The sequence below is a fragment of the Salmo salar genome, chromosome 06 (genome assembly GCF_965601325.2).
Source record: "Salmo salar chromosome 06, fSalSal1, whole genome shotgun sequence".
NCBI classification, from domain to species: Eukaryota; Metazoa; Chordata; class Actinopteri; order Salmoniformes; family Salmonidae; genus Salmo; species Salmo salar.
This window is the reverse complement of record NC_138296.1, coordinates 46,524,870-46,550,797: the sequence shown is the minus strand read 5'-3', so window position 1 is coordinate 46,550,797 and position 25,928 is coordinate 46,524,870. Positions and strand designations below refer to the sequence as shown.

General features: G+C 42.7%; 1 protein-coding gene across 1 annotated transcript; it reads right to left on the bottom strand.

The window, feature by feature from the left end:
- Positions 1-12,509: 12,509 nt before the first annotated feature.
- On the bottom strand, positions 12,510-22,702 carry LOC106607517 (zinc finger protein 281). The gene is made up of 7 exons (XM_014204546.3): positions 22,578-22,702; positions 19,964-20,429; positions 15,837-15,932; positions 15,452-15,578; positions 14,937-15,020; positions 14,660-14,778; positions 12,510-14,378 (listed from the first exon to the last, which is right to left on the bottom strand). The coding sequence occupies exons 2-7, from the start codon at positions 20,369-20,371 to the stop codon at positions 12,789-12,791; spliced, it is 2,424 nt and encodes an 807-aa protein (XP_014060021.3). The 5' UTR covers positions 20,372-20,429; positions 22,578-22,702; the 3' UTR covers positions 12,510-12,788.
- Positions 22,703-25,928: the final 3,226 nt, after the last annotated feature.

The window sequence follows — 25,928 nt, the reverse complement described above, 5'->3', positions numbered from 1 at the left end:
TTTTAAATTTCTGATACTGAGATACCATAATGCACTGACTATTTGAAGAATATACATTAGTTTGGCTTCCAAGTCTTAAAGCTTACTGGTATGCATTAAACAACAAAACCCAACCACTCAATGCTTTGTTGAAGATAAGAATGAGCTAGAGTAGTCTGGTTTCCAGATCTGTTTGTGCTTTTGCCAACTCCTCGGCCGTATGGTGTGAACAATCTTCAGGAGTTGTCTAAAGCACAACGAGATCTGGCGACCAGACTAGAGCTAGACACACCCACATGCATCTATAGGTGAATGTCTCATTGAAAAGATCCAAGACTCAGCAGGTCTGACCATCATGTATCTGGGATATCTGTCAGTCAGTTTCAGGACGAAAATGGGATCCAACCAGAGTCGAAGGTCTCAATCTACATTTGGGCAAAATGTCCTTGTATCTCACGTACTGTACCATCCCCAAACCAACACCAGGTCCAGTCCTGGCTGAGGAGCATTCAGCTCCAGACAAGCTCAGCTCTGGCCTTGGTCAGTATGAATGGAGTTCAACTCCCTCTCTCATTATTGTTTACTACTCAATATCTCCTATATATGTAGCCTTTCTCCTACACATCCCAGATGTTGAGGGATGTGTAGGAGAACTCTGCTGACTTATCAAGTGCTTTGACGAGAAGAAACAAGTTGATAAAGCCTAAAAGAGAGAAAACAAACTGGCAGGCCACTCTAGGCTTTCATCAAAACAGTGTTTAGAGGCCAAGGTTAAGTCAGTGCTTGGCCTCCTTGATGACCAGCCAAGAACACCTCCTTGACATTCCACTCAGCACAAACTGGGAGTCAGCCCCATTGATTTGAGCTTTAATTAATACAAACATGTATGTAAACTGTATTTTTCCTTGTTGCTGCACCCCTATTGGCATTATGGGTTTCTTCCTGTACGTTTCAATTATGACAGGAAATGTGGAACGCGACTGCTTCCACATATCAGTGGGAGTATGATAGGGTGACACAGCCCATTGACTAAACCACGTATCACGTCTGATGTATTATACACCATTCATCCAAATGCGCTCACTTTAATTTCTCAAACAGTGTCTGAAGATGAACTGACAAGGTGTCAACTCACCAGTACATAACCATGGGAGAGTGCAGAGCTTTTGAAAGTAGGCATCCTCGTGGAAACCTCTACTAACAACGCCAACATGATTGTTATTTTGTGTAGAGGACTATGCACACCCGCCTATTTAGGGTCATGAAATATTGTGTGGATGAAAGGCGGGTGGGTGGTGGGTTCAATAAAGTAATATAAATCCATAAATGTATAGCCTAATTATTGTGATTTACATCTATAGGCTACATTTATGTTTTTATTGTATTATTGTAGGCTATCTGGCATTAGGGTCATAAAAAAGGCTCTGCATGGTCAATCTGACATCTGCAGTGGCCGTACATCATTTACTGTGATGCAGCCTATGCAGAAGTCAGAGCATTAAGAGGCAATTTATGCTTGATCTGAAAATGTGGTCGGAGACTCCGTATGGAGGGTGGGACGCAATTGCGGATCCTCCAGAGGCATACAGAGGGCAAAATGAGCTCGGTACCGCATCACTGCGCCTCCCAAATTTTGTAACAATGCAGAGGGCTCTGTATAACTCCGCTTTGACATGATTGGTTGACGGTAGGTGGGGGTGGGAGGTCCTGTAAAGACTTTCTTCACAACAGCTCTGCGCTGCTCTGTGAAGTGCAAGAAGTATGAATGCCCTGCCAATGCAGATGTCGGATTGACCATGCAGCGCCTTTAACGAGAAGTTTGTGTTTATACAGGACCTCCCGCCCCGACCTACCGTCAACCAATCATGTCAATGTGGAGCTATACGGAGCCCTCCCCATTGTTACAAAATTTGGGGGGTGCATGGCGATGTGGTATGGAGCTCACTTTGGCCTCCGAAAGCCTCCGGATGCTCTGCATCTGCGTCATACCCTCTGTATGGAGCTTCCGGGAACGCGTTTCCAGAGCAAGCTGAAATTGGTATTAACTTTACATGAGCCAAATAGCTTACACGCCAATCGCCAAATGCTTCTAGTAACAGCAGAAAAGGTTAAGGTTCCACTGAGGCAAAAAGGACAATTTGAGTTGAATTCAATAACAGAAAAGCTGCGAAATGGAGAGTTGAAAATAAAGAGAAAGGAGGGCTAGGAAAGTAATGTTTGAGAAAGATTTGGTGAAGTGGTGAAAGAGGATGATAGCAGTACTGGCTATGTTATGTGTGATGATTGTGAGGCGCTATACAAATTCGACAGTCACAAGACGGGGACTTAAAATAGGCCTATGGCACGTCAAGGGAACTGTAGACTACTGTTCAGATTAGTTAAATTGAAATCTGGACACCAACTGTAGGTCTACATAACCTTACTATTAACTCCTGCAGAATTAAGCACTTCTTGCAGTAAAAGAATACACCAAATGTACATTTTTATCAGGAATCAAGGTAAGACCCAGATGCAGACTGTCGAAGTAACAATGTTTATTGTAGCAACCAGGCAGGCAAAGACAGGCAGGAGTCGAAAATCCAGGGTAAGGCAAAGGTGCAGGCGGATTCAGGGTCAGGCAGAGTTCAGTAATCCAGAGGTGGAGCAAAGGTACAGGACAGCAGGCAGACTCAGGGTCAGGGACAGGCAGAGTGGTCAGGCGGGTGGGTACAGGGTCAGGACCGGCAATGGTCAAAACCAGGAGAAAGAGGAAAGAGAGGCTGGGAAACGATAGGAGCTGACAGGAAAACCGCTGGTTAGCTTGAACGAACAAGATGAACTGGCAACAAACAGACAGAGAACACAGGTATAAATACACAGGGGATAATAGGGAAGAGGGGCGACGCCTGGAGGGTGGTGGACACAAGCACAAGGACAGGTGAAACAGATCAGGGTGTGACATTTTTGACTTGGGAACAGGAGTGAATAAACATTTATTTCCTTCAGCATCTTGAGAGAATGCGAATGCACAGTTAGGGACATCTGTAGAGGTACTATCTTGATCAGTATCATAAAAGCTGATAGTATTTGGTCAAACTGATGCAATTTGGAAATTTCACACAGAAAATCTTTCCTGTTTTTTTGGGGGATGATTTTCTCCCCGGTGCCTAAATGTCTTTGCTTTATGAAAGAAGCAGAGATGACAGAGAACTTTACCGAAGTCGACTAGGTTGAAGCATTCATTCTATCGATTTATGACATTCTGGTGAGCAAGGGTTTATTTTGTTTTCATGGGCAACTTACACTGAGTTTCCAAAACATTAAGCCCTTTCCATGACAGACTGATCAGGTGAAAGCTATGATCCCTTATTGATGTCACTTGTTAAATCCACTTCAAATCAGTGTAGATGAAGGGGAGGAGACAGGAAAATATTTAAGTGCCTTTGAATGGGGTATGGTAGTGCCAGGCGCACCGGTTTGTGTCGAGAACTGCAGCGCTGCTGAGTGCAAGTGCCAGGCGCACCGGTTTGTGTCGAGAACTGCAGCGCTGCTCAGTTTTTCACGCCCAACAGTTTCCTGTGTGTATCAAGAATGATCCACCACCCGAAGGACGTCCAGCCAATTTGACACAACTGTGGGAAGCATTGGCGACATGGGCCAGCATCCCTGTGGAACACTTTCGACACATTGTGAGTCCACACCCCGACGAATTGAGGCTGTTCTAAGGGCAAAAGGGAGGGGGTGCCACTCAATATTAGGAAAGCGTTCTTAATGTTTTGTACACTGTGTATAATGACAAGAGAAGCTGCATGTATCCAATTACAGACAGTTGACTGAGAATTGTCTTTAAAGTTCTGAACCGTGATCGATTTGAATGGCATCAGCAATTTTCTTGTATTCTTTTGAACTTAACATGAATTGGGGTATTGAGTACTATATTTAGAGCCCGTTGCACTGTAAATGAGGAAATATATGACTGTTTCTCCCTCGAGTTTTGTGAGAAACCACACGCTTGCTCCGTAAATGCACGTGAGAACTATGCACATTTATCCCAAACAACATGGGAGAAATCGGACTCTTGCGCTGACATGTCAGGACTGTTCTCTTGGTACTTAACCATGTCTCTGGACTTCACACATCTCCTGAAATATGTGGTATTAAAGACTCTGGTGACTATGGATTGTCGTTCAAGTGCTACAGTGGGGCAAAAAAGTATTTAGTCAGCCACCAATTGTGCAAGTTCTCCCACTTAAAAAGATGAGAGAGGCCTGTAATTTTCATCATAGGTACACTTCAACTATGACAGACAAAATGAGAAAAAGAAATCCAGAAAATGACATTGTAGGATTTTTTTATGAATTTATTTGCAAATTATGGTGGAAAATAAGTATTTGGTCAATAACAAAAGTTTATATACCCCTTGTTGGCTATGACACAGGTCAAACATTTTATGTAAGTCTTCACAAGGTTTTCACACACTGTTGCTGGTATTTTGGCCCATTCCTCCATGCAGATCTCCTCTAGAGCAGTGATGTTTTGGGGCTGTCGCTGGGCAACATGGACTTTCAACTCCCTCCAAAGATTTTCTATGGGGTTGAGATCTGGAGACTGGCTAGGCCACTCCAGGACCTTGAAATGCTTCTTACGAAGCCACTCCTTCGTTGCCCGGGCGGTGTGTTTGGGATCATTGTCATGCTGAAAGACCCAGCCACGTTTCATCTTCAATGCCCTTGCTGATGGAAGGAGGTTTTCACTCAAAATCTCACGATACATGGCCCCATTTATTATTTCCTTTACACGGATCAGTCGTCCTGGTCCCTTTGCAGAAAAACAGCCCCAAAGCATGATGTTTCCACCCCCATGCTTCACAGTAGGTATGGTGTTCTTTGGATGCAACTCAGCATTCTTTGTCCTCCAAACACGACGAGTTGAGTTTTCACCAAAAGGTTCTATTTTGGTTTCATCTGACCATATGACATTCTCCCAATCCTCTTCTGGATCATCCAAATGCTCTCTAGCAAACTTCAGACGGGCCTGGACATGTACTGGCTTAAGCAGGGGGACACGTCTGGCACTGCAGGATTTGAGTCCCTGGCGGCGTAGTGTGTTACTGATGGTAGGCTTTGTTACTTTGGTCCCAGCTCTCTGCAGGTCATTCACTAGGTCCCCCTGTGTGGTTCTGGGATTTTTGCTCACCGTTCTTGTGATCATTTTGACCCCACGGGGTGAGATCTTGCGTGGAGCCCCAGATCGAGGGAGATTATCAGTGGTCTTGTATGTCTTCCATTTCCTAATAATTGCTCCCACAGTTGATTTCTTAAAACCAACCTGCTTACCTATTGCAGATTCAGTCTTCCCAGCCTGGTGCAGGTCTACAATTTTGTTTCTGGTGTCCTTTGACAGCTCTTTGGTCTTGGCCATAGTGGAGTTTGGAGTGTGACTGTTTGAGGTTGTGGACAGGTGTCTTTTATACTGATAACAAGTTCAAACAGGTGCCATTAATACAGGTAACGAGTGGAGGACAGAGGAGCTTCTTAAAGAAGTTACAGGTCTGTGAGAGCCAGAAATCTTGCTTGTTTGTAGGTGACCAAATACTTATTTTCCACCATAATTTGCAAATAAATTCATAAAAAATCCTACAATGTGATTTTCAGGATTTTTTTTCTCATTTTGTCTGTCATAGTTGACGTGTACCTATGATGAAAATTACAGGCCTCTCTCATCTTTTTAAGTGGGAGAACTTGCACAATTGGTGGCTGACTAAATACTTTTTTGCCCCAGTGTATCTGTAAATCCAAATGTCATAACCCTCGATCTAGACTTGCCATTATCTAGTTGCTTCTACTGTCTGGAAATGTGCAATCTAACCCAGGTCCTGACATTCTTACCCCTGCCAAATTAAGTAGTCAGAGAGGCCTAAAGTTTCTGCATATGAATGTAAGAAGTCTTCTGCCCAAGCTTGATTTTGTGAATATATGGATAAAAACTGCCGACCCTGATGTATTTATGCTTTCTGAAACCTGGCTCGAAAAATCTATTAGACAAAAATATTGGCATAATTGGTTCCAATGTTTTTTGTACAGATCGTAAATCTAAGGGTGGTGGTGTTGCTGTATACGTAAAAGACAAGTTCTCGGCGGCGTTCTGACTTCTGTTACTAAACCTAAGCAATTTGAATATCTGTCTTTGAACCTAAACCTTGGCTCATCTTATTGTTGTATCTTGTTGTTATAGACCACCTGCTACTGCTGTCTCTCTGGATTGTATTTTCAAATTATCACAGAATGTCAATTCTGAGTTTGTCCTGATGGGTGATCTGAATCAGGACTGGTTAGCATATAGCTCTGATCAACTCAAAATTCTATGCAATACCTATAATCTCACTCAGATTGTCAACAGTGTAACTAGGTTGAATATAAAATATCCTCAAATCCTCTTTGATTGATTTGATCTTATCCAATACTCCTCATCGTTTTAATGCTTCTGGTATTTTTGCAAATTACATAAGTGATCACTGTGCTATTGCCTGTGTGAGAGATGGTCAAATTCCTAAGCAACCTCCACGTGTCATTACGAAAAGAAACTGGAAGCGGTTTGATATTCAAGGTTTTTTACAGGATGTATCTAGCATTGAATGGAATTAATCCCTGATGTTGAACCAGCCTTTTCTTACTTCCACAACGCATTCCAAAATGTATGCAAAAGGCATGCCCCTTTAAAAAAATTCAGGATTAAGGGCAGAGAGAACCCTTGGTTTACTGAGGAATTTACTAAAATCATAAGGGAACGAAATGCTACGTGGGCTAAAGCAAGAGGGTCTGGTTCGGCGTATGGCTTTCAAACGTCTTCGAAATATGGGTGTGGCTATGATCCGTAAATTGAAAGCAGACCACTACCTGAAATCTACTTCGGATAATTGAAATAATCCATCCAAATTTTGGCAAGTAGTGAAAGGTTTGGAGTGCAAAAAAGATACACAGCTTCCCAAACAATTGTTGGTAGATACACAGATTGTAACTGAGAGAACCTCCATTCTGAAAGCCTTAAATCAAAATTTTCTAGATGCAGGCAGTTTATTTTAAAAGGTCAAATTGAGCCCCCTATAAAGACATTTTAGTCATTTAGCAGACGCTCTTATCCAGAGCAACTTACAGTAGTGAGTGCATACATTTCATTTCATGCATTTTTTTTGTTTTTTTGTACTGGCCCCCCATGGGAATCGAACCCACAACCCTGGCGTTGCAAACACCATGCTCTACCAACTGAGCCACAGGGAAGGCCCTGTGGTTTTAGGTCTGGCCACAGCACTGTTTCAGCAACATTGAAGGTTTTAAATGACATCCACTGTGCTCTTGACAAGAATTTACATTGTGTGTCTGTCTTTATTGAGTTGTCGAAGGCATTTGACACCGTGAACCATGCTGTGTTAGTGCAAAGGCTAAAATGTTGTAGAATTGGTTTATAAATTACCTATCAAATCGTACACAATGTGTAATGGTGGATGGTTCTAAATCTGAGTCCATAGAGTTGTGCTCAGGTGTTCCGCAAGGTTCTATTTTGGGCCCACTGTTGTTCATTTTGTATATCAACAACATTGGGGATCATATTGAAACGGTGCATGTTCATTTTTATGCAGATGGATACTATTATTTTTTCAAGTGGTAGTTGTTTCTTTAGCTTTTGAAAATGCCCAAAGAGTATTTAACATAATACAACAGAATATTTATGATTTAGAGCTGGTTCTGAATTCAGGTAAAACAAAATGCATGGTATTTTCAAATGCTAGACATGTTACTAATCATGTCATTGCTACATTGGCTGGACATACTACAGAGCAAGTCAAAGTGTACAAATATTTGGGTGTGTGGGTTGATGACAAGCTGAGCTTCACCGTGCATGTGGAGAACTTGATAAGGAAGCTCAAACTGAGAATCGTTTTTTGTTATCGGCGTAAGGATTGTTTTTCTCTGGAGGCCAGGAAGGAGCTGGTACGATGTACATTACTGGCGGTTTTAGATTTTAGTGATGTTATATATATGCAGGCCTCAACCACTACAGAGTGCACTTGATTCAGTATATCATGCGGCCCTCAGTTTCATTACGAATTACAAAAACGTCTAGCATGATTGTGATCTCTACAGCGCTGTTGGCTGGTCATCACTGACCTTGTGTAGGTTTAAACACTGGTATATACTGATTTAAAATGCCATTTTATCTCTGTTCTTTTTTAATCAGGTCGGTAAATACATATCAATTACAGTCCCATTCTCATTTGCTTTGAACAGTACCAAGAATTAGAACAAGTCATGGTAGAAATAGTTTTAGTTACTCAGCTCTGTGGTCCTGGAATTCTCTCCTAAACGTTTAAAAACTTTGATCTAGTCTCATTGGTGGAGTTTAAACACTTGATCGATGTAAATATCATAGAATAGTGTAACTGTCTTTTTGACAGCTGTTTTTTAGTCAAGACATTAGTGTTTTTTTAACGTAATATATATATATAATTGTACTGTAAGTGTGTCTATAGTTTTGTTTAATGTTGTTAGTCTGTGTAAGTTTTTCTGAAACTTTGTTCCCCCTGCTGCTATTGGACCAGGTCTTTTGTGAAAAAGAGATGTTATCTCAATGAGAAAAACCTGTATAAATAAAGCTTAAATAAAAAAATATAGGTAGAGACCATTGCACAGAACAAGGCTGTCAATAACTCATTTAATAAAAATGCTGATAGAACCTTCTAGTCCCAAGTTTTCAAAATAGCCTACCAAAATGTCAGAAATAAGCTGAAATAAACTCAAGCAAAAAATAAGCGTCCTCTCATTGTCAACTGCGTTCATTTTCAGCAAACTTAACATGTGTAAATATTTGTATAACCATAACGAGATTTAACAACAGACATGACATGGTTCACACACATGTGACTAACAGAAATTGAATAATGTGTCCCTGAACAAAGGGTCAAAAGTAAGTATCTGGTGTGGCCACCAGCTGCAGTAAGTACTGCAGTGCATCTCCTCCTCATGGACTGCACCAGATTTGCCAGTTCTTGCTGAGATGTTACCCCACTCTTCCACCAAGGCACCTGCAATTTCCCGGACATTTCTGGCGGGAATGTCCCTAGCCCTCACCCTCCGATCCAACAGGTCCCAGACATGCTCAATGGGATTGAGATCCTGGCTCTTCGCTGGCCATGGCAGAACACTGACATTCCTGTCTTGCAGGAAATCACGCACAGAACGAGCAGTATGGCTAGTGGCATTGTCATGCTGGAGGGTCATGTCAGGATGAGCTCGCACAGCGTTGAGATTGCCTGCAATGACAACAAGCTCAGTCCGATGATGTGGTGACACACTGCCCCAGACCATGACGGACCTTCCACTTCCAAATCAATCCCGCTAGAGTACAGGCCTCGGTGTAATGCTCATTCCTTCGACGATAAACACGAATCCGACCATCACCCCTTGTGAGACAAAACCGCGACTTGTCAGTGAAGAGAACTTTTTGCCAGTCCTGTCTGGTCCAGCGATGGTGGGTTTGTGGCCATAGGCAACGTTGTTGCCGGTGATGTCTGGTGAGGACCTGCCTTACAACAGGCCTACAAGCCCTCAGTCCAGCCTCTCTCAGCCTATTGCGGACTGTCTGAGCGCCGATGGAGGGAGTTGTTGCCGTCCTGTACCGGTCCCGCAGCTGCGATGTTCGGATGTACCGATCCTATTACACGTGGTCTGCCACTGCGATCAGCTGTCTGTCCTGTCTCCCTGTCTTAGGCGTCTCACAGTACGGACATTGCAATTCATTGCCCTGGCCACGTTTGCAGTCCTCATGCCTCCTTGCAGCATGCCCAAGGCACGTTCACGCAGATGAGCAGGGACCCTGGGCATCTTTCTTTTGGTGTTTTTCAGAGTCGGTAGAAAAGCCTCTTTAGTGGCCTAAGTTTTCATAACTGTGACCTTAATTGCCTACCGTCTGTAAGCTGTTAGTGTCTTAACGACCGTTCCACACTTGCATGCTCATTAATTGTTTATGGTTCATTGAACAAGCATGGGAAACAGTGTTTAAACCCTTTACAATGAAGATCTGTGAAGTTATTTGGATTTTTACGAATTATCTTTGAAAAACAGGGTCCTGAAAAAGGGACGTTACTTTTTTTGCAGAGTTTATATCTACATTAGGCAACAAACCAAAAAATCCTGCACCCCCTCCAAAAAAATAAAATCATTCCACTGTCTGACTGTAGCCTACAATATATTTTCTATATTTGCGGGTTAGGGTCAGGGCATCAGATTTTAGCAATGGGTTATTAGTAATTGCGGGCGGGTGAACAAACAGTTGACCCGCACACCACTAGCGCACAAAACGCATCTCACCAACACCATATAGTCCCAGTCACGGGACAGAAAGAAACATAAGGACAGTAGGCCCTAATGATAAAGACAATGCCACGTGGAGGCAAAGCTGTGTATGGCAGGATACAGCTATTGCTTGCAACAGACCTTTAACATGTAAATTCAGCCTAAAAATATATAAATACTATTAAGCATGCTGTGGAAGTATTTGCAATTAACACAAATCCCAGATAACTTTTGCCTTAAGTGAACACCTCATGGACAACGTGTAAAACACCATTAGAACAAACCACTTGTTTATGTGTCACACCAAAGTCAACAAAATCTCAATAACAGCATTTATTGTTTTTCCCTAATCAATTATAAATTCATTGGACAGGTACAGCCCTGCAAATCATTAGAAGAATCTGGAACAAAATAAGAGGGAAGATAAAGTCAGCTACAAATTTGGTGTGCTGACAAAAAGAAAATGAGAGCTGTACAAAAAAAGTTATGCGAATAATAATCCGGGGCAAGATTTAGATGTAGTGTTTTGTAAATTATCTTGTAAACAATAGGCATACAATATAGGAAGTAACAAATGTTACCTTGGAGACAATGAGTTGAACTGTAGACTGCAACACTGGCTGGCATGATTAGGCATTTACAGAACCCTAAAGCAATAACATACCCTCCTTAACACAAGGTTTTAAAAATGGCAACATACGCCAGCATCTCTGCTCCATACATCCAACCTTTTGTCCTGTCCCTGCTTGTGTGTTTAGTGATAACGAGGTATAGAAAAAGGTCAATGTCTTTATTGTTCACCTCTCAGCCACCTATTCAATAAAAACAGAGCATGGTTGTAGTGGTCAGTCATTGTTCCCTATGATATTGCAACGTTACAGAATCATGAAACATGGCTGAATGACTGCAAGACAAAAGGGGCATAAGGAAATAAAACGATAAATAAAAATAGAATATATATTTTAAAAAAAGTGATAGCATTTCTAGCACAAAAGGCCAGTCGTGGCTATGGAAGAAAATGCAATTGTTTGATTTACAAAAGCACATCAAATAAATTAAAGATTCATTGCAGGACAGCAAGAAATTACATAATCAAACGATGCATTAGACACATGCACAGAGAAATGTACATTTCATTTAGACAATGTGTACGTCCACAATTGCACCCTATTCTTCTATGGGCCCTGGTCAAAAGTAGTGCACTTTATAGTGCCATTTGGGACGCATACAATTTGTAGACAACATTTTCCAGGACTAGGCACCCCATTCCTCATAAAATACCATTGTGGTAGTGCCAGCACACCAGAAATGCATAATGCTTTGGGTTTGTTATAGGTATATGGGTTATATGTAATCACATGATCACTTCTTTACATGGTTTCCAGGCTGTCTCAGTAACAGGGGAAGAAATATTCAGCCACTTTAATACACAAATCAACACATCTCTTTAGAAAGCAAGTCAGTTTGTTTCAAAATGTCTTCCATGATCTTATGGGGTAGTTTAGTTTATTCATTAAATGGCTCAAAGTGCTAATCAGACTCTTAAGGAAAGGAAAGAAAAGAAGAGGGGAGAAATATGAGGAAGGCCATTCCACAGCTGTCCAACAGCAACCTCTATTGGCCAAGGAATAGCATCACTATGTTCTCCTCAAACTAACAAGGAAAACAACCCCCCCCCCCCCCCATTCCTCTACCTCACCTGGCAGTTCCCCAGAATGATTATAGCTGTTATTATACATGTATATATTGTTGTAAATATATATGGCCCTTATTGAAAGAAAACATGAGTTTCACATTGACAAGAAAGTACCATAATCTCTATATAGCTAAGTGGAAAGTGTTCTCAGTGTAAGTGAGCTGGCAGCAGCCTCCATTATTTGTTGCACTCATCAACCAAGGTATAAAACACAAGAAATAACCACACAAAGCATCCTCTTTGTAGTTGCAAATTTACACCTCTAAAATGAGTGCTCACTGCACTATACAATTTCTTCCTTTTACACTTTTTCCTGAGTAATACTTATCCTTGTAACAGACAATATCATTATTTATTTTTTGCTATTTCAGTTCTGGGCTATTCCCTGCCGCCATCATTGTTATTCTCATTATTACGCTAGCTACAATTGTAAAGGTGATTGCTAAAACCCTTAAGCTCATGGGAGAAAAAACAAGTTCATTGCTACTGTTTGCTTTAAAAAAAAAAAAGGTACTTTTCATTCTAACGATTAACGAGCAGACCAAAAATGACAAGAAAAACAGACTAAATACATAGATTTACTTAAAAAATATATTTAAAAAAATTGCATTTGAATAGTCCTTGAAGACCAGTCCTGGGGAGAGGGGTGGGTCATACACATAGCGGCAGTGTAATAATAATAATAATAATTAAAACTTCACTTAATAAAAATAAAATAGGAGCACAAAAAAAAAAGTATGGACAAAACATGAACCTCCAACAGAATGCTGTCCCCTCCCAGGCCCTCATCTGTAGCTTTGGCTTGTTGGGGTTTTGGAACCTGTACTTACTGCCTCATTGACGTCGGCTAACAAACTAGTATATCCTGAGAATTCGGAGACTGGCGTCCTTATCCTGTGGTCCACCTCCCCGCAAGAGTCAGTGCCGTACGACAAGGCGCCGCGGCCGGCCGACTTGAACTGGGATCCAAAGGCCTGGGCAAAGTTCTCGATCGTGTAGGAGCCCTTAGAGGGGTCCAGAGAAGCCAGGTTCTGCGAGTCCTTCTGGCTGCCCAGGTCAGACGGGCTGATCTGGTAGGAGGAGGGGGAAGAGGAGTGTTGCTTATCCATCTGGTCGGTGAGCTCCTGAGAAGGGGTAAGCTGCTGGTGGGTGGCAGGCTCCAGGTTGTTTAGGTGGAAGCCGTGCTGCGGAGAGGAGTCCGACAGCATCGCAAAGTGGGACTTTGGCACGGAGGAGGGCAGGGTGGGAGAGGCCACCGGCTGGCCAAAGCCACACTCCAGAGGGGATGTAGTGTACATGTGCTTGTCTGTAAAGAGTGGGTTGCGTTGGTGGGTGCTGGTGAAGGGACCTGTAGCTGGGGGCCCGGGGCCCAGGGGGAAGCCTGTGTTGTGGCTGGTGCGTTCCAGGGCCTGCAGCAGGAAGCGGGAGTACTCGTGCATAATGACCGTCTTGTCTCCAGACGGGCTGGGGGAGTCCGCATCGTGGCTCAGGTCAGAGCCATCTGCTGAGACAGGGTGCAGCGCTACGTGCTGGTCACTGAGGTCAAAGTGCACGTCGTGGTGCGAGCTGTCTGGTTTCTGGGTGTAGTGGTCCAGCAGACTCTGCAGCACCTCGTCAGGGATCCCTGACCTGTCGTGCTTGTCCACGCCCATGGGGGAGGAGTCTAGCAGACCCAGGGGCGAGTCGCTGTCCATCACGCCTGAGACCACCCCCTGGATAACCGACTGCTGGGACGACAGGTGACCAACGTTGACCTCATAATCGTTGGTGCTGCTCCCTGCCACCCCGGCCCCTGATGCTGCACTGTTGGCCGCGTTAAGGTAGCGTCTCTTCTTGAGGAACTGCATGGCGTCATCATAGTTGCTGCTGGTGGGAACCGATTTGGCCTCGGAGCCCTGCATGAGGCCCATCCCCACACCCTCACTCTGCTCCATAGTGCCCTGCTTGGCCTGCCCCAAGCCCCCCTGGTCCAGGGCCTTACGGTTGGCCTTCTTGAAGGCCATCTTAGGGGCTCGGCCGTGATGCTCGTGGTGCATACTGGGCCCTGGTGGAGTGGACGAGGACACAGTGTGATTCTCCACGCTGTAGTCATGGAGACTGTAGCCTCCCGACGGCGCCCCGTGGATGTGTGCTCCGCCCAGCCCTCCTGCTTCCGCCGGTACCGCCGCTTTCTTCCTCTTGCGCTCCCCTCCCTCAGAGTTTTTGGACTTGCCCCTCTTCCGGCCCGAGGCCCCAGTGTTTCCCTGAGTGATTCCGTAGCTGCCCTGCCCCATGTCCTCACAGCCCAGGTCCAACATCCCGGGCTCCAGACCCTTCTTTATGGCTTCTCCACAGGTTCGCTTGTGCTTGAGTAATCGGTCTGTCCTAGAAAAAAACTGCAGGGAAGAGAGACCATAAGTAGGGTACAGATTGTAAACAGCAGAATGGGATAGACACGAAGACATTTCCAGCCCGAGAAATATAACTTGTCAGGTCATGCCTCATGCCATAATGGAAGTGGGCATATTAGGATGTATTGTCCCTGAGGGGGACATTTGTTTTGGCCATTCAAAAGTGCTGCTGCCTCCACAGGTTAAAAGCAGACATGCATAATAACCACTCCCCTCCCAACACACGTCATCCTATTTCAGTAGATTTTTCATGTGGAGGTCACTACCTGTTGGCAGGTCTCACATCTGTATGGCTTTTCTCCACTGTGGGTCCTCTTGTGTCTCTCCATGTGGTATTTCTGAATGAAGCGCATGTTACACTGGTCACAGCAAAAAGGCTTCTCTCCTGTCATGGGAAACATCACAGAAAATCTAAAGAAAAATAACCATCTACAAAACATAGGTTTGCTCATTGTGTCATCCAACTATTAATTGACTGTTTGCCTCTGACACGTCATTAGTGTGCTTGACATGTGTGTGTGGGATGTATGACATGCCACTCACCGCTGTGGATCTTCTCGTGCCGCTGTAGTAGGTACTTCTGGATGAAACTCATGTTACACTGGCTGCACCTGAACGGCCTCTCACCTAAGGCAACAACACAGCCACACAGTTATGGTTACTAAGTTAAATCCTCTGTGTCTGCCTACTCTATTCAAAACTAATACTACACTGGATTAATTTCAAAGTTTCCTACAGTGACTTTGTGAAAAACTAGTTTTTCTAACACACAAGATCTATTCCAAACATTTCTGGAGATATTTTTGCTTTTATAATCTAGTGAGAAACTAACCGAGCCCACACTGAATGCTAGAAATGAACAGACATTTTGATCAGTGGCCTAGGTACTGTGTGAATGAGGACCTCCCATAAGATATGTCTGTCTGTCTATTCAATTCAACACAAATACTGAACTTCTTTCATTTGTAAATGTGAAAAATGTTCGAGACAATTTTTCATTAAAAAAACAAACAGATTAAAAATGAGCCTAATTGATCAGTCAGTAGGGTCCTGGGTACCTGTGTGGATGAGGACATGTCTGCGCAGGTGGTATGAGCTCCTGAACGATGCACTGCAGTGCTCACAGATGTGGAGCTTCCCGTTGGGCCACAGGCTGCCTCCATCTGCATCCAGCATCATTGATTGCTTTTGGACAAAAGGAGGTGGTCAATTCAACATTACAAATGCAATTTAACTCATTAATTTAATGCATGATCGTTTCACTGAAGATAGAAACTAAGTTCAGGAAAAAAATACTTAGATGTAATGGATCCTAAACTATTGAAAAATGATGAAACAATGGATTCTCGTGCAAATTTCAGAGAATTAATCATATCTAAATCAAGGTAACTTAGGATGCATATCAAACACATACAACTTGAATAGAAAGGACAGTTCACACACCTTAGGCTCTCCACGTTTCCTCCGGGGCTTGCCCTCTTCACCATTTGACCTTCGACCTCTCTTTCCTGAGGACTCCTTTCCTAACCGACTCGGCAGCTGGATGACAAAAGGGAGGCGCAGAGTGAGCGAGAAGACAAAATTAAATGAGCACTTGAGGGAAGGGCCTAGTTCAGTCACATAGCCTACATATTGCATGTGTACACAAGACAAAAAGACTCATGCAGCATTTAGTGAAAGCTCATTTGAGCCATTGCAGAGGGCTACCTTGGGGAAGTGCCAGAAGGTAGAGTAATCAACCACATATTTATGGCTCCCTCTGTGCATCTCTCCAGACAGTTAAGCTGTCATTCAAAAGGGAGAGCTGCTGTTCATTTAGGATGCATATCAAAATGGCCTATATAAGGGAATAGGGTGTCATTTGAGACACACTTAGAATCCCATAGAAAAGGCCTATGCTTATTAACTAGTAGCTCAAGTGTAAATAGACTCATTAATATTCAGCATGTTCACCCACTATGAAGAGCAATCTTCAAACAAAAGGGTCTGTGGTTTAGGAAAGGGACACAAATTTTAATTACACTTCCCAACACCATATGGATACTAAGAGCATGGCTGTCTGAAATGGCATCCTATTTCCTATATAGTGCACTAATTTTGACCAAAGGCCTATGGACCCTGGTCAAAAGTATTGCACTATACAGGGAATAGTGTGCCATTTCGGACACAACCTATGAGTGTGGATGGGTGCATGTGAGAAAGACGACGGCGCTCTCAAATATCAACCAATCATTGTATTAGATCAGGGGAAAGGCTAGCCAAAACAAACCCGTCTCATTTCCGCAACCAAACGAGCGCAGGCTCAGTGGCCTCAAAATGGCTGCAAGCTCACATGCATGTCATTATCCTGAAAATAATAGCACCATTTGGGGTGCTCTGACTGCACTCCAAATGAAACTACTCATAACTTCAGTAGAGAATCGGCTTTTTGAGTGGAGAAAAATTATTGTCTTCCATTCTCCTCAATAATATAATCATACTTGTGTATAGATAACGCAGTTAAATAAAAGGTTAAATAAATAAAAAATCTAAGTTAATGTAATGTATTCTCCAAGATGTCCTTGGATAAACTTTTAAACCATATTTAGTGAGTAGGAAATGATATGTCTAGCTTTTCAATGAGCATGCCAAGTGCTGCCTAGTAAACCTCTGGAGCCTGGCTATTGTTAGGCAGAAAGAGCATGTGTATGTGTGTGTGTGTGTGTGTGTGTGTGTGTGTGTGTGTGTGTGTGTGTATATATATAAAGACAAGGTGTGAGTACAAGCTCAAACAAGACGACCGTGTCCTTGCCAAGACGTTTCCATTCACACAGAGAGGCCCAATCCCAATCATTTTGGGATGGACATATTTTGCATTTAATGCCTTATATTTAGGTCACCATTACTAAATCCTCCCTCTCTGCTGCCCCCACCCTTTCACAAATTCCCCCTATCCATCAGTCTTTGGTAAGATTGGCCATTTTACAAGCCCACACCCCAAAAGGCAGGTGGACATCTGATCAACCAAACAGCCGGAGTAAGTATTAGTTATTTTTTTTACTAATTGTAATGCTGCAGTAAATTAGACATTTCAATAGAGAACATTTTCCTTTATTTTTTAACATAACAAGAGGGAGATTTGGTGTGGGTTAAGGCCATACACCATAGGCTGAAATTCAATTTTTGCATTTACCTATCAATTTTGAGATTTGTTGGTATTTTGGTCCATTAATATTATTTTTCAGAAATGTCCATAATGTCAAACTAAACTCAGCAAAAAAAGTTAACGTCCCTTTTTCAGGACCCTGACTTTCAAAGATAATTCGTAAAAATCCTATTAACTTCAGATCTTCACTGTAAAGGGTTTAAACACTGTTTCCCATGCTTGTTCAATGAACCATAGACAATTAATGAACATGCACATGTGGAACGGTCGTTAAGACACTAACAGCTTACAGACGGTAGGCAATTAATGTCAGTTATGAAAATTTAGGACACTAAAGAGGCCTTTCTACTGACTCTGAAAAAAAACAAAAAGAAAGATGCCCAGGGTCCCTGCTCATCTTTGTGAATGTGCCTTGGGCATGCTGCAAGGACGCATGAGGATTGCAGATGTGGCCAGGGCAATAAATTGCAATGTCCGTACAGTGAGACTCCAAAGACAGCGCTACAGGGAGACAGGATGGCCACTGATCATCCTTGCAGTGGCAGACCACGTGAAACAACACCTGCACAGGATCGGTACATCCGAACATCACACCTGCGGGACAGGTACAGGATGGCAACAACTGCCCGAGTTACACCAGGAACGCACAATACCTCCATCAGCGCTCAGACTGTGCGCAATAGGCTGAGAGAGGCTGGACTGAGGGCTTGTAGGCCTGTTGTAAGGCAGGTCCTCACCAGACATCACCGGCAACAACGTCACCTACGGGCACAAACCCGCCGTCACTGGACCAGACAGGACTGGCAAAAAGTGCTCTTCACTGACGAGTCGCGGTTTTGTCTCACCAGAAGAGATGGTCAGATTCGCATTTATCGTCAAAGGAATGAGCGTTATACCGAGGCCTGTACTCTGGAGCGGGATCGATTTGGAGGTGGAGGGTCTGTCATGGTCTGGGGCGGTGTGTCACAGCATCATCGGACTGAGCTTGTTGTCATTGCAGGCAATCACAACGCTGTGCGTTACAGGGAAGACATCCTCCTCCCTCATGTGGTACCCTTCCTGCAGGCTCATCCTGACATGACCCTCCAGCATGACAATGCCACCAGCCATACTGCTCGATCTGTGCATGATTTCCTGCAAGACAGAAATGTCAGTGTTCTGCCATGGCCAGCGAAGAGCCCGGATCTCAATCCCACAGAGCACGTCTGGGACCTGTTGGATCGGATGATGAGGGCTAGGGCCATTCCCCCCCTCAGGGAAATTGCAGGCGCCTTGGTGGTAGAGTGGGCTAACATCTCACAGCAAGAACTGGCAAATCTGGTGCAGTCCATGAGGAGATGCACTGCAGTACTTAATGCAGCTGGTGGCTACACCAGATACTGTTACTTTTGACCCCCCCTTATGTCTGTTGTTGAGTCTTATGTTCATACAAATATTTACACGTTAAGTTTGCTGAAAATAAACGCAGTTGACAGTGAGAGGACATTTCTTTTTTTGCTGAATTTAGATGAAAATGTATATTTTCTTTAGTATCATACTAGTCGTCAACATCAGTAATTTTAACCACTTTAAAATGCACATACAATCATTTCAAAGCTCACTACATTGAATTACACAATTTAAAAGCACATTTCATAGAGAATGCTACAAACTGGTCTATTTAGTAACTTACTTTGGAGAGATGGTGATTGGGTCTAAATAGGCATTTGACAGCCTAATTTCACTGTACTTTTCTTTAACTGCCATTTACCGAAAGTCAGACCCTTCCCACACATCAAGCAACTCCTCTTCCTCAGCTTCAGAAGCATCTGTCTTCACCAAATTCTGTATGGTTATGCTTAGTCACCAGACTTGCCCAAAGGAAATTGAGGATATCTTGTACATTTATTCTTCTAGGTAGGATCTTGTTGGGAAACACTTGCCAAAAAAGCTTTTTACGTACATCTATGCCTTATTTTACAGATAGAAAGATGAAAAAAGTATTTACCCACAATCTGCTCTGGACAAGTCCGGTCATGGAGTGTCTTAAAATGAAACCAAAATATTTAGGCTGACTTCATCCAGTGTCCAGAAAAATGGATTTGCGTGATATGCAATCATGTGCATATTTAATGATATTGCCCAATTTGCATATTTAAATAAAATTCATGAAAATGTGTAATACCAAAAAGTCATTTGTCTACATACAACCGGCAAAAGTTAATGGTGATACAAATAAGATCCCTATTGTGTGGTGCCTTGCCTTGAATTCTCTGGTTTAAAGAACATTAGTCTGGTTTCCCAGAAAACAGATTAAGTTTAGTCCTGGACTAAAAAGCTATTTCAATGGAGAATCTCTGTTGAGAAGGCTTTTTAATCCACAACTAGGCTTAATGTGTGTGTGGGAAACCAGCCCTATAAGTATCGATGTGTCAGAAGGCCTTACGTTGCCTAGGCTAAGGTCATGCACCAGCAGGTTCTGGTGGTTGCCCATGGACACCTCCAGGAGCTCTGTGCTCTTCCCCGGGCCTCCAGGATACAGCGGCTGACGGTAGTCATGTTCTGTCATCTTCTCCTGCTTGATGTCCATGGCATGGACATAGTCCCCCACCCCTCCATACTCCACCAGGCCGCCCACCCCGGCCATGCTGCAGTCTGGAGAGTCCCGCTCCTTCTTCAGGATCATCTCGTGGGGGCCTGGCAGGTCCTGCATAACAGACTGGGTGGCCAGCCGGGTGAAGCTGGTCACAGGGGGCAGGTGACTGAACATGATCATGCCAGGGGAGAAGTTGGAGTCCATGCTCCCATTGGAGCGCAGGAAGTCATTACCTAGTTTGTCTTGAATGATGCTCATGATGAACTTGGTGGTGGTGGTGGGCAGGTTCAACTAATGGGAGCCAACCGGAACCATCCTGGGGAAGAAAGAGCAGGAGCTGAAGTACAAGGCAACTTTATAGTCCATATGTTACAGCGAACGGAAATGTGTATTCTGCTCTAAAAATGTGTTTGTCGCACAGACACAGTTGAGATGTGAACAGGGTGAAGCTGCAGCGCAGCACTCCTGGATGAGTGGAAAGGAAACATTAACATCTGGGTGGCCTTCCCATCAGTGATATGATGGTTTGTTTTTGGTTTACATGTGACACCAACTCACATGAAATAAATTAACTGTCCAGACAGAGAGCGACTGGAAGAGCAGCCTTGTTACAATGGGCCGTCCCTGAGGAATCAGTTTCATGCCCTCTGATCTCCCCACCAAGTGCTTAGCCAGATTATTAATGAGGGTGTGTGGGTCAACAACAAACAGCCACGGTCTGGAGTCTGACTTGTGTGAATTATGGCATCCTAAAAACAACAGGGTGAAGTAGAAGGCTATTTTTAGAAAGTCTTCAGTGAACCTCAGATGTAGCTAAATTAACCTGGGTAAAAGGTATAGCCTATAATATGTTAAACCCTGACATCCTATGAGAGAGCGGAATGAACCTGAAGCTGCGTGTTAATCTGTCATCCTATTTGAGGACTAGGCTTATTAACTAAAAAAAGGCGAGAGCCCAGTTAGGTTCTACAGGTAGTGGGAAAGTCCATTTCTGTATTTTATTCTGAGACTACAGGTCGTCATCATCATAGGACACCATCAAACAAGGGCTTTAAAGTTAAAGATCCAAGCAAGAGTAGCCAGTACTAGCCACTGAAATACTATCAAGAAACTTATAGCTACAGGAAGATTAGGTTGATCTCACAAAATTAACACTTTTCTAAGCTAGCTAGCTAGCTACCATCATAACATGACATTTCAGATGACTGAGGTTAGTCATGTCTCAGCTGCTGTGCTATTTTACAATGCCACGAGGAATGACTGAGGATTCCAAAAGGCAAAATCAAAATGGAGTTTTTGGAATAAAGAGAACAACATCATCCAAAAACTAGTGCATCACCTTGAGCAAAACATCAGTGGCACTGATAGCTTAACTCGGTGAAATAGTTATAACAAAATATAAGCAGCAATTTCATAATTTAACATTGTCCAGACGACCATTACCTAGCCAATTTCTTGTATTCAGTTGAATGACTTTACAATCGTGTGTTTTCATTCACAAAACACAGTGAATTTGAATAGTTTCAGATTTCACGTATAACTTAATCGTGTCTCTGAACTTCATTGTCTCCACCAGCACAGCTAGCCTAGCTCTATTGCATTGGATGAAACTTGCTAGCATGCTGATACCAAATAAAACTAACAGCTAGCTAACAGATGCATATGTACCATGCTACAGTAAAATGGTATGCATTGTAAGAAAGCGTTAGTTGAAAATTAAAATGAATTCAGTGGTAAAACAAAAGTCATGACGTAGGCGGCAAATCGGTTCCTAGTGCTAAGCTGTGATTTATTCATCGAGTGTCACTCACTTGGGCTAGAAAGACCGCTAGCTAGCTACTGCTAACGTCTGGCTAGCCACCAAGCAATTAGCCATATGGCTAACCAGCCTGCCAGGCCTTTTGTGATGCAGGATCATGCAATAATTTGCTAATATGGACATCAGCATAACAGTAATACTCGGTAAAATAAATTAGACCATGTACTGAATTTAATATTACACCAAACATGAGGATCTGCCGTTCTCGCCTAACGTAGTCCTACATCGATTCCAAGTTACTGAATTATTTAAAACATAATTTTGATTGACAAACTTGCGAGTCGGTGTATGCACGCGCAAGAAATTTCAGACAACACGGTGTGTCGTCATTCGTCAACATATTTTGAGCGCTTCATTTTTAATTTTTCGGTTATGAAATACATAATACCTGGCTAACTAATTAAACCAGTTGATATAAACTACTTGAACCTCTAACAGGCATTGGGTGAGGACTGAAATAAACCATAACTGAGCATACGTGCGACGTACCCATAACAAATGGCCCATGCAACTCAAGCGAACAATTGATGCTCGGCTCCAGCAACGGTATGCTATCTAGCTTTGCGCTTTGTTGTCTGTCCCACACTCTTGCCGGAGTTTCACATATTTAAACTCGCCCAAAATATATATTTCCTTTTGTCTTACCAGTACATGACCACCAATAGCTCTTTCGGCTGGTTTATTTCACCTTTGGTCGTCCGTTCCAATCTTTAGAGCCCAAACATTGTTCTCCCGCAGTGGCTGTATTCCTTCATTTTGTCTCAGCGCGGTGAATTATGGGTATAGCGGACGGGTCCTGCGAAGAGTCACAGACGGACGCTTGATCCGGGGCAGGGGAGCACTGGACCGGGAATTAACACGCAGTGCGGGGACATATGCGTTAACATTTTGAACAGCACTGTTGCCTACGTACACCAAATTCAACAGAAATATAAGTGTAATTTGGATAACTGAATGTGCTGTGCCATTTCATAAATTGTATGTGTGTTAGCATAATTGATAGGCCTAATGCCTTTTAACTACCTAAACCAGACTAATAATCAGATTAAAATTAGAATACAAAAATGGAATTTTATGAAAACGCTGTTATCAGTTTATAAAAGGGTGTGTGATTGGTTGTAGTTGCCTATGTGTAAATCAAATATGCAAGACACAGAAATAATAATGTGCAATGTTCCAGGATACCCATTGATTCTTGAAGAATATACATGCCTTGGGAATTTAGTACAACTGTCTATCATAACCCCAAAATCTAAGGTCGCATTACTCTATTCGTTGTTTAGCCTATGTTCTACCAAACAAAATGGTAGGGTCAGGCTTTTGAAATTACAGATTGGGAATTTAACATTTAGGGTAGACTATGCATCCACAATATCTAATGAGTTATTTCCTGAAACCTAGGTAAAAAAAAAAGTGTGCAGTGTGACAGTGTGAATAATGGTTTCTTAAAATGATGTTCCAGCCTTGAGGATATTTTGCCTCCCTCATTGTGTACACGTTTCATCAAAACTGTGACTGTCCCCCTGGGTCCCAATTACTGGAGAAATAGGACACCTCACCATCTCTTAAAAGTGTACATTGATAAAGCTATGCTATTCAATGATACTGTGCTGCATGAATATTGTGGCATATATAGCACAATATAAATCAATTCCTGAAATAGCTTTGGACTAATTAGTCACAGTGTAGTCTCCTGTGAACAGAGCAACCCTTAAAAACAAGTAGTGGTCCTGAAAATAAGAAAAGAGAATGAGAGAGGGAACAAGAATAGCCTACTAACAACAAACTTCGAACTAGCCAAGGAAGGAACAATCATTAGAGACATTCTCTGAAGTGATGCAGCATCTCTGAATTGGATATGAATAAGAGCCACATAGATCTACTGGCTATGTGAATGAATGTGTATATGAATGTGTATATATCTAACCACCACTCATCAGACTCAATGTCCCTTTTCCTCTGGTCTCAGCTGCACTCCTAATTGCCTGTGTTAACAACCCAATTAATTCAGAGGAGCGCATCATTGAAATGGAGACGGTATGAGTTTAATGCAGAGGGTCAGTGGGCTGCCTTTTCATGTGTGTCCCACTGCCCTCTCCCGTCTTTTTAATATATTCCTGATAACAACCCATAATGCTGACAGCAGCTGTATATGTCAAATCACTTCTCATTTCAAAGCGTTTAAATATGCATTAGAACTTCTCTAATCATCAAATTCAGCAGTGTGACACAATGCATATGGCTGTTGTGCAGAGATCTATGGGACGATCAGAGAATTGATGCTGAGAATGTACATTTATGGCCATACATTAAACATTCCCCTCCATTAAACAAAGTTCATCAGGGCCACTGCTTGAAGATATACAGGAGACTGAGGTGATCAATGTGGGCGTTTGGTTGATTTTTATCATCCGTATGCATAGCAAGACACCTCTTTAACAGTACTACCATACGCTACTACCACATACTGATAGACACACTCTGGGACCAACACACTCTCTCTCACACGCACATGCACACACAATCTTTGAAAAAAGGGTTCCAAAAGGGTCCTTTGGCTGTCCCCATATGGGAACCCTTTTTGGCTCCAGGTAGAACCCTCTGTTGTAAGGGTTCTACATGGAACCCAAAAGGGTTATCAGTGGTGTAAAGTAGTTAAGTAAAAATACTTTAAACTACTACTTAAGTAGTTTTTTTGGGTATATGTACTTTACTTTACTATTCATATTTTTGACAACTTTTATATTGTACTTGTTACTCCATACATTTTCCTTGACACCCAAAAGTACTCGTTACATTTTGAATGCTTAGCAGGACAGAAATATGGTCCACTTCACGCACTTGTCAAGAGAATATCCCTGGTCATCCCTACTGCCTCTGATCTGGTGGGCTCACTAAACACACATTTCATTTGTAAATGATGTCTGAATGTTGGAGTGTGCCTCTGGCTATCCTCAAATTTAAAAAACAAAAACATTTTGCTGTCTGGTTTGCTTAATATAAGGAATTAGAAATTATTTATACTTTTACTTTCGATACTTAAGTATATTTTAGTAATTACATTTACTTTTGATTCTTAAGTATATTTTAAACTAAATACTTTTAGACTTAAACTCAGGTAGCATTTTTTTACTTGAGTAATTTTCTAATGAGGTATCTTTACTTTTACTCAAGTATGACACTTCTGTACTTTTTCCACTACTGAAGGTTATACCTGGAACCAAAACGGGTTCTTCAAAGGGTTCTTCTATGGGGACAGGCAAAGAACCCTTTCAGGTTCTAGATAGCACCTTCTTTTCGAATAGTTTAGTTGCAGGGATTTTATCATTGTATTGTCAGTTCGAGTGTAGATAAAGTTCAGCTTTCCATCACTGTCTCCTTCCAGCCCAGCGGTTAAGTTAAGGTTGTGGATGGGACAGAAAGGCGTCAGAGGCTTCACCACCACTGCACCCCCAGGTAAACCAATCCTCTCTCTGTGCAGAGGAGACTGAGGAGAGAGCTAGTCTGTACACTACAAGCTGTTCTTGACTACCAAGGACGAACAAGTCTGTAAGGGGGCCTAGCCCACCCAAGTGACTCTTTACACTGTATGCAAGGATTTCCTTTGTGTTGCTCTTGACATCCCCCATTCTGTCACACCTCTATGAAGCAGAGGTTCAGTTGTCTTTATATTCTGTGATCTAATAGCTGATTGGAGGTTAACTTTACAGTAATACTGTTGGTCAACAACTCAGATTTTGAATCCAAACAACTCAGATGTTATAAAGGGGTCTTGGATTCATTGTCTCCTTTTCTTTGTTCCCGATCTGCGCTTTTGAGATCCACTCTTCTCTCTTTCCTCCCCAAGGACTCTTGGGGGCATGGGCTTTCAGGCAATGACTTCTCTCTCTCTCGCTCTCTCTCCCCCTCTCTGATCATGCCTAGAATAATGCCTTGTAATGGTTGTTAATGCTTTGTAACTTAATTAAGCATTATGCATTGTACAATGTATTGTTC

What these genes read in the sequence shown, in the direction of transcription:
- LOC106607517 (XM_014204546.3), bottom strand. Translation starts at nt 20,371, where the DNA reads ATGAGCATCATTCAAGACAAACTAGGTAATGACTTCCTGCGCTCCAAT. An exon ending in ATGACCTTAGCCTAGGCAAC is followed by an intron (nt 15,933 to 19,963) that starts GTAAGGCCTTCT and finishes TTTGTCATCCAG; the next exon opens with CTGCCGAGTCGGTTAGGAAA. An exon ending in GGAAACGTGGAGAGCCTAAG is followed by an intron (nt 15,579 to 15,836) that starts GTGTGTGAACTG and finishes TTTGTCCAAAAG; the next exon opens with CAATCAATGATGCTGGATGC.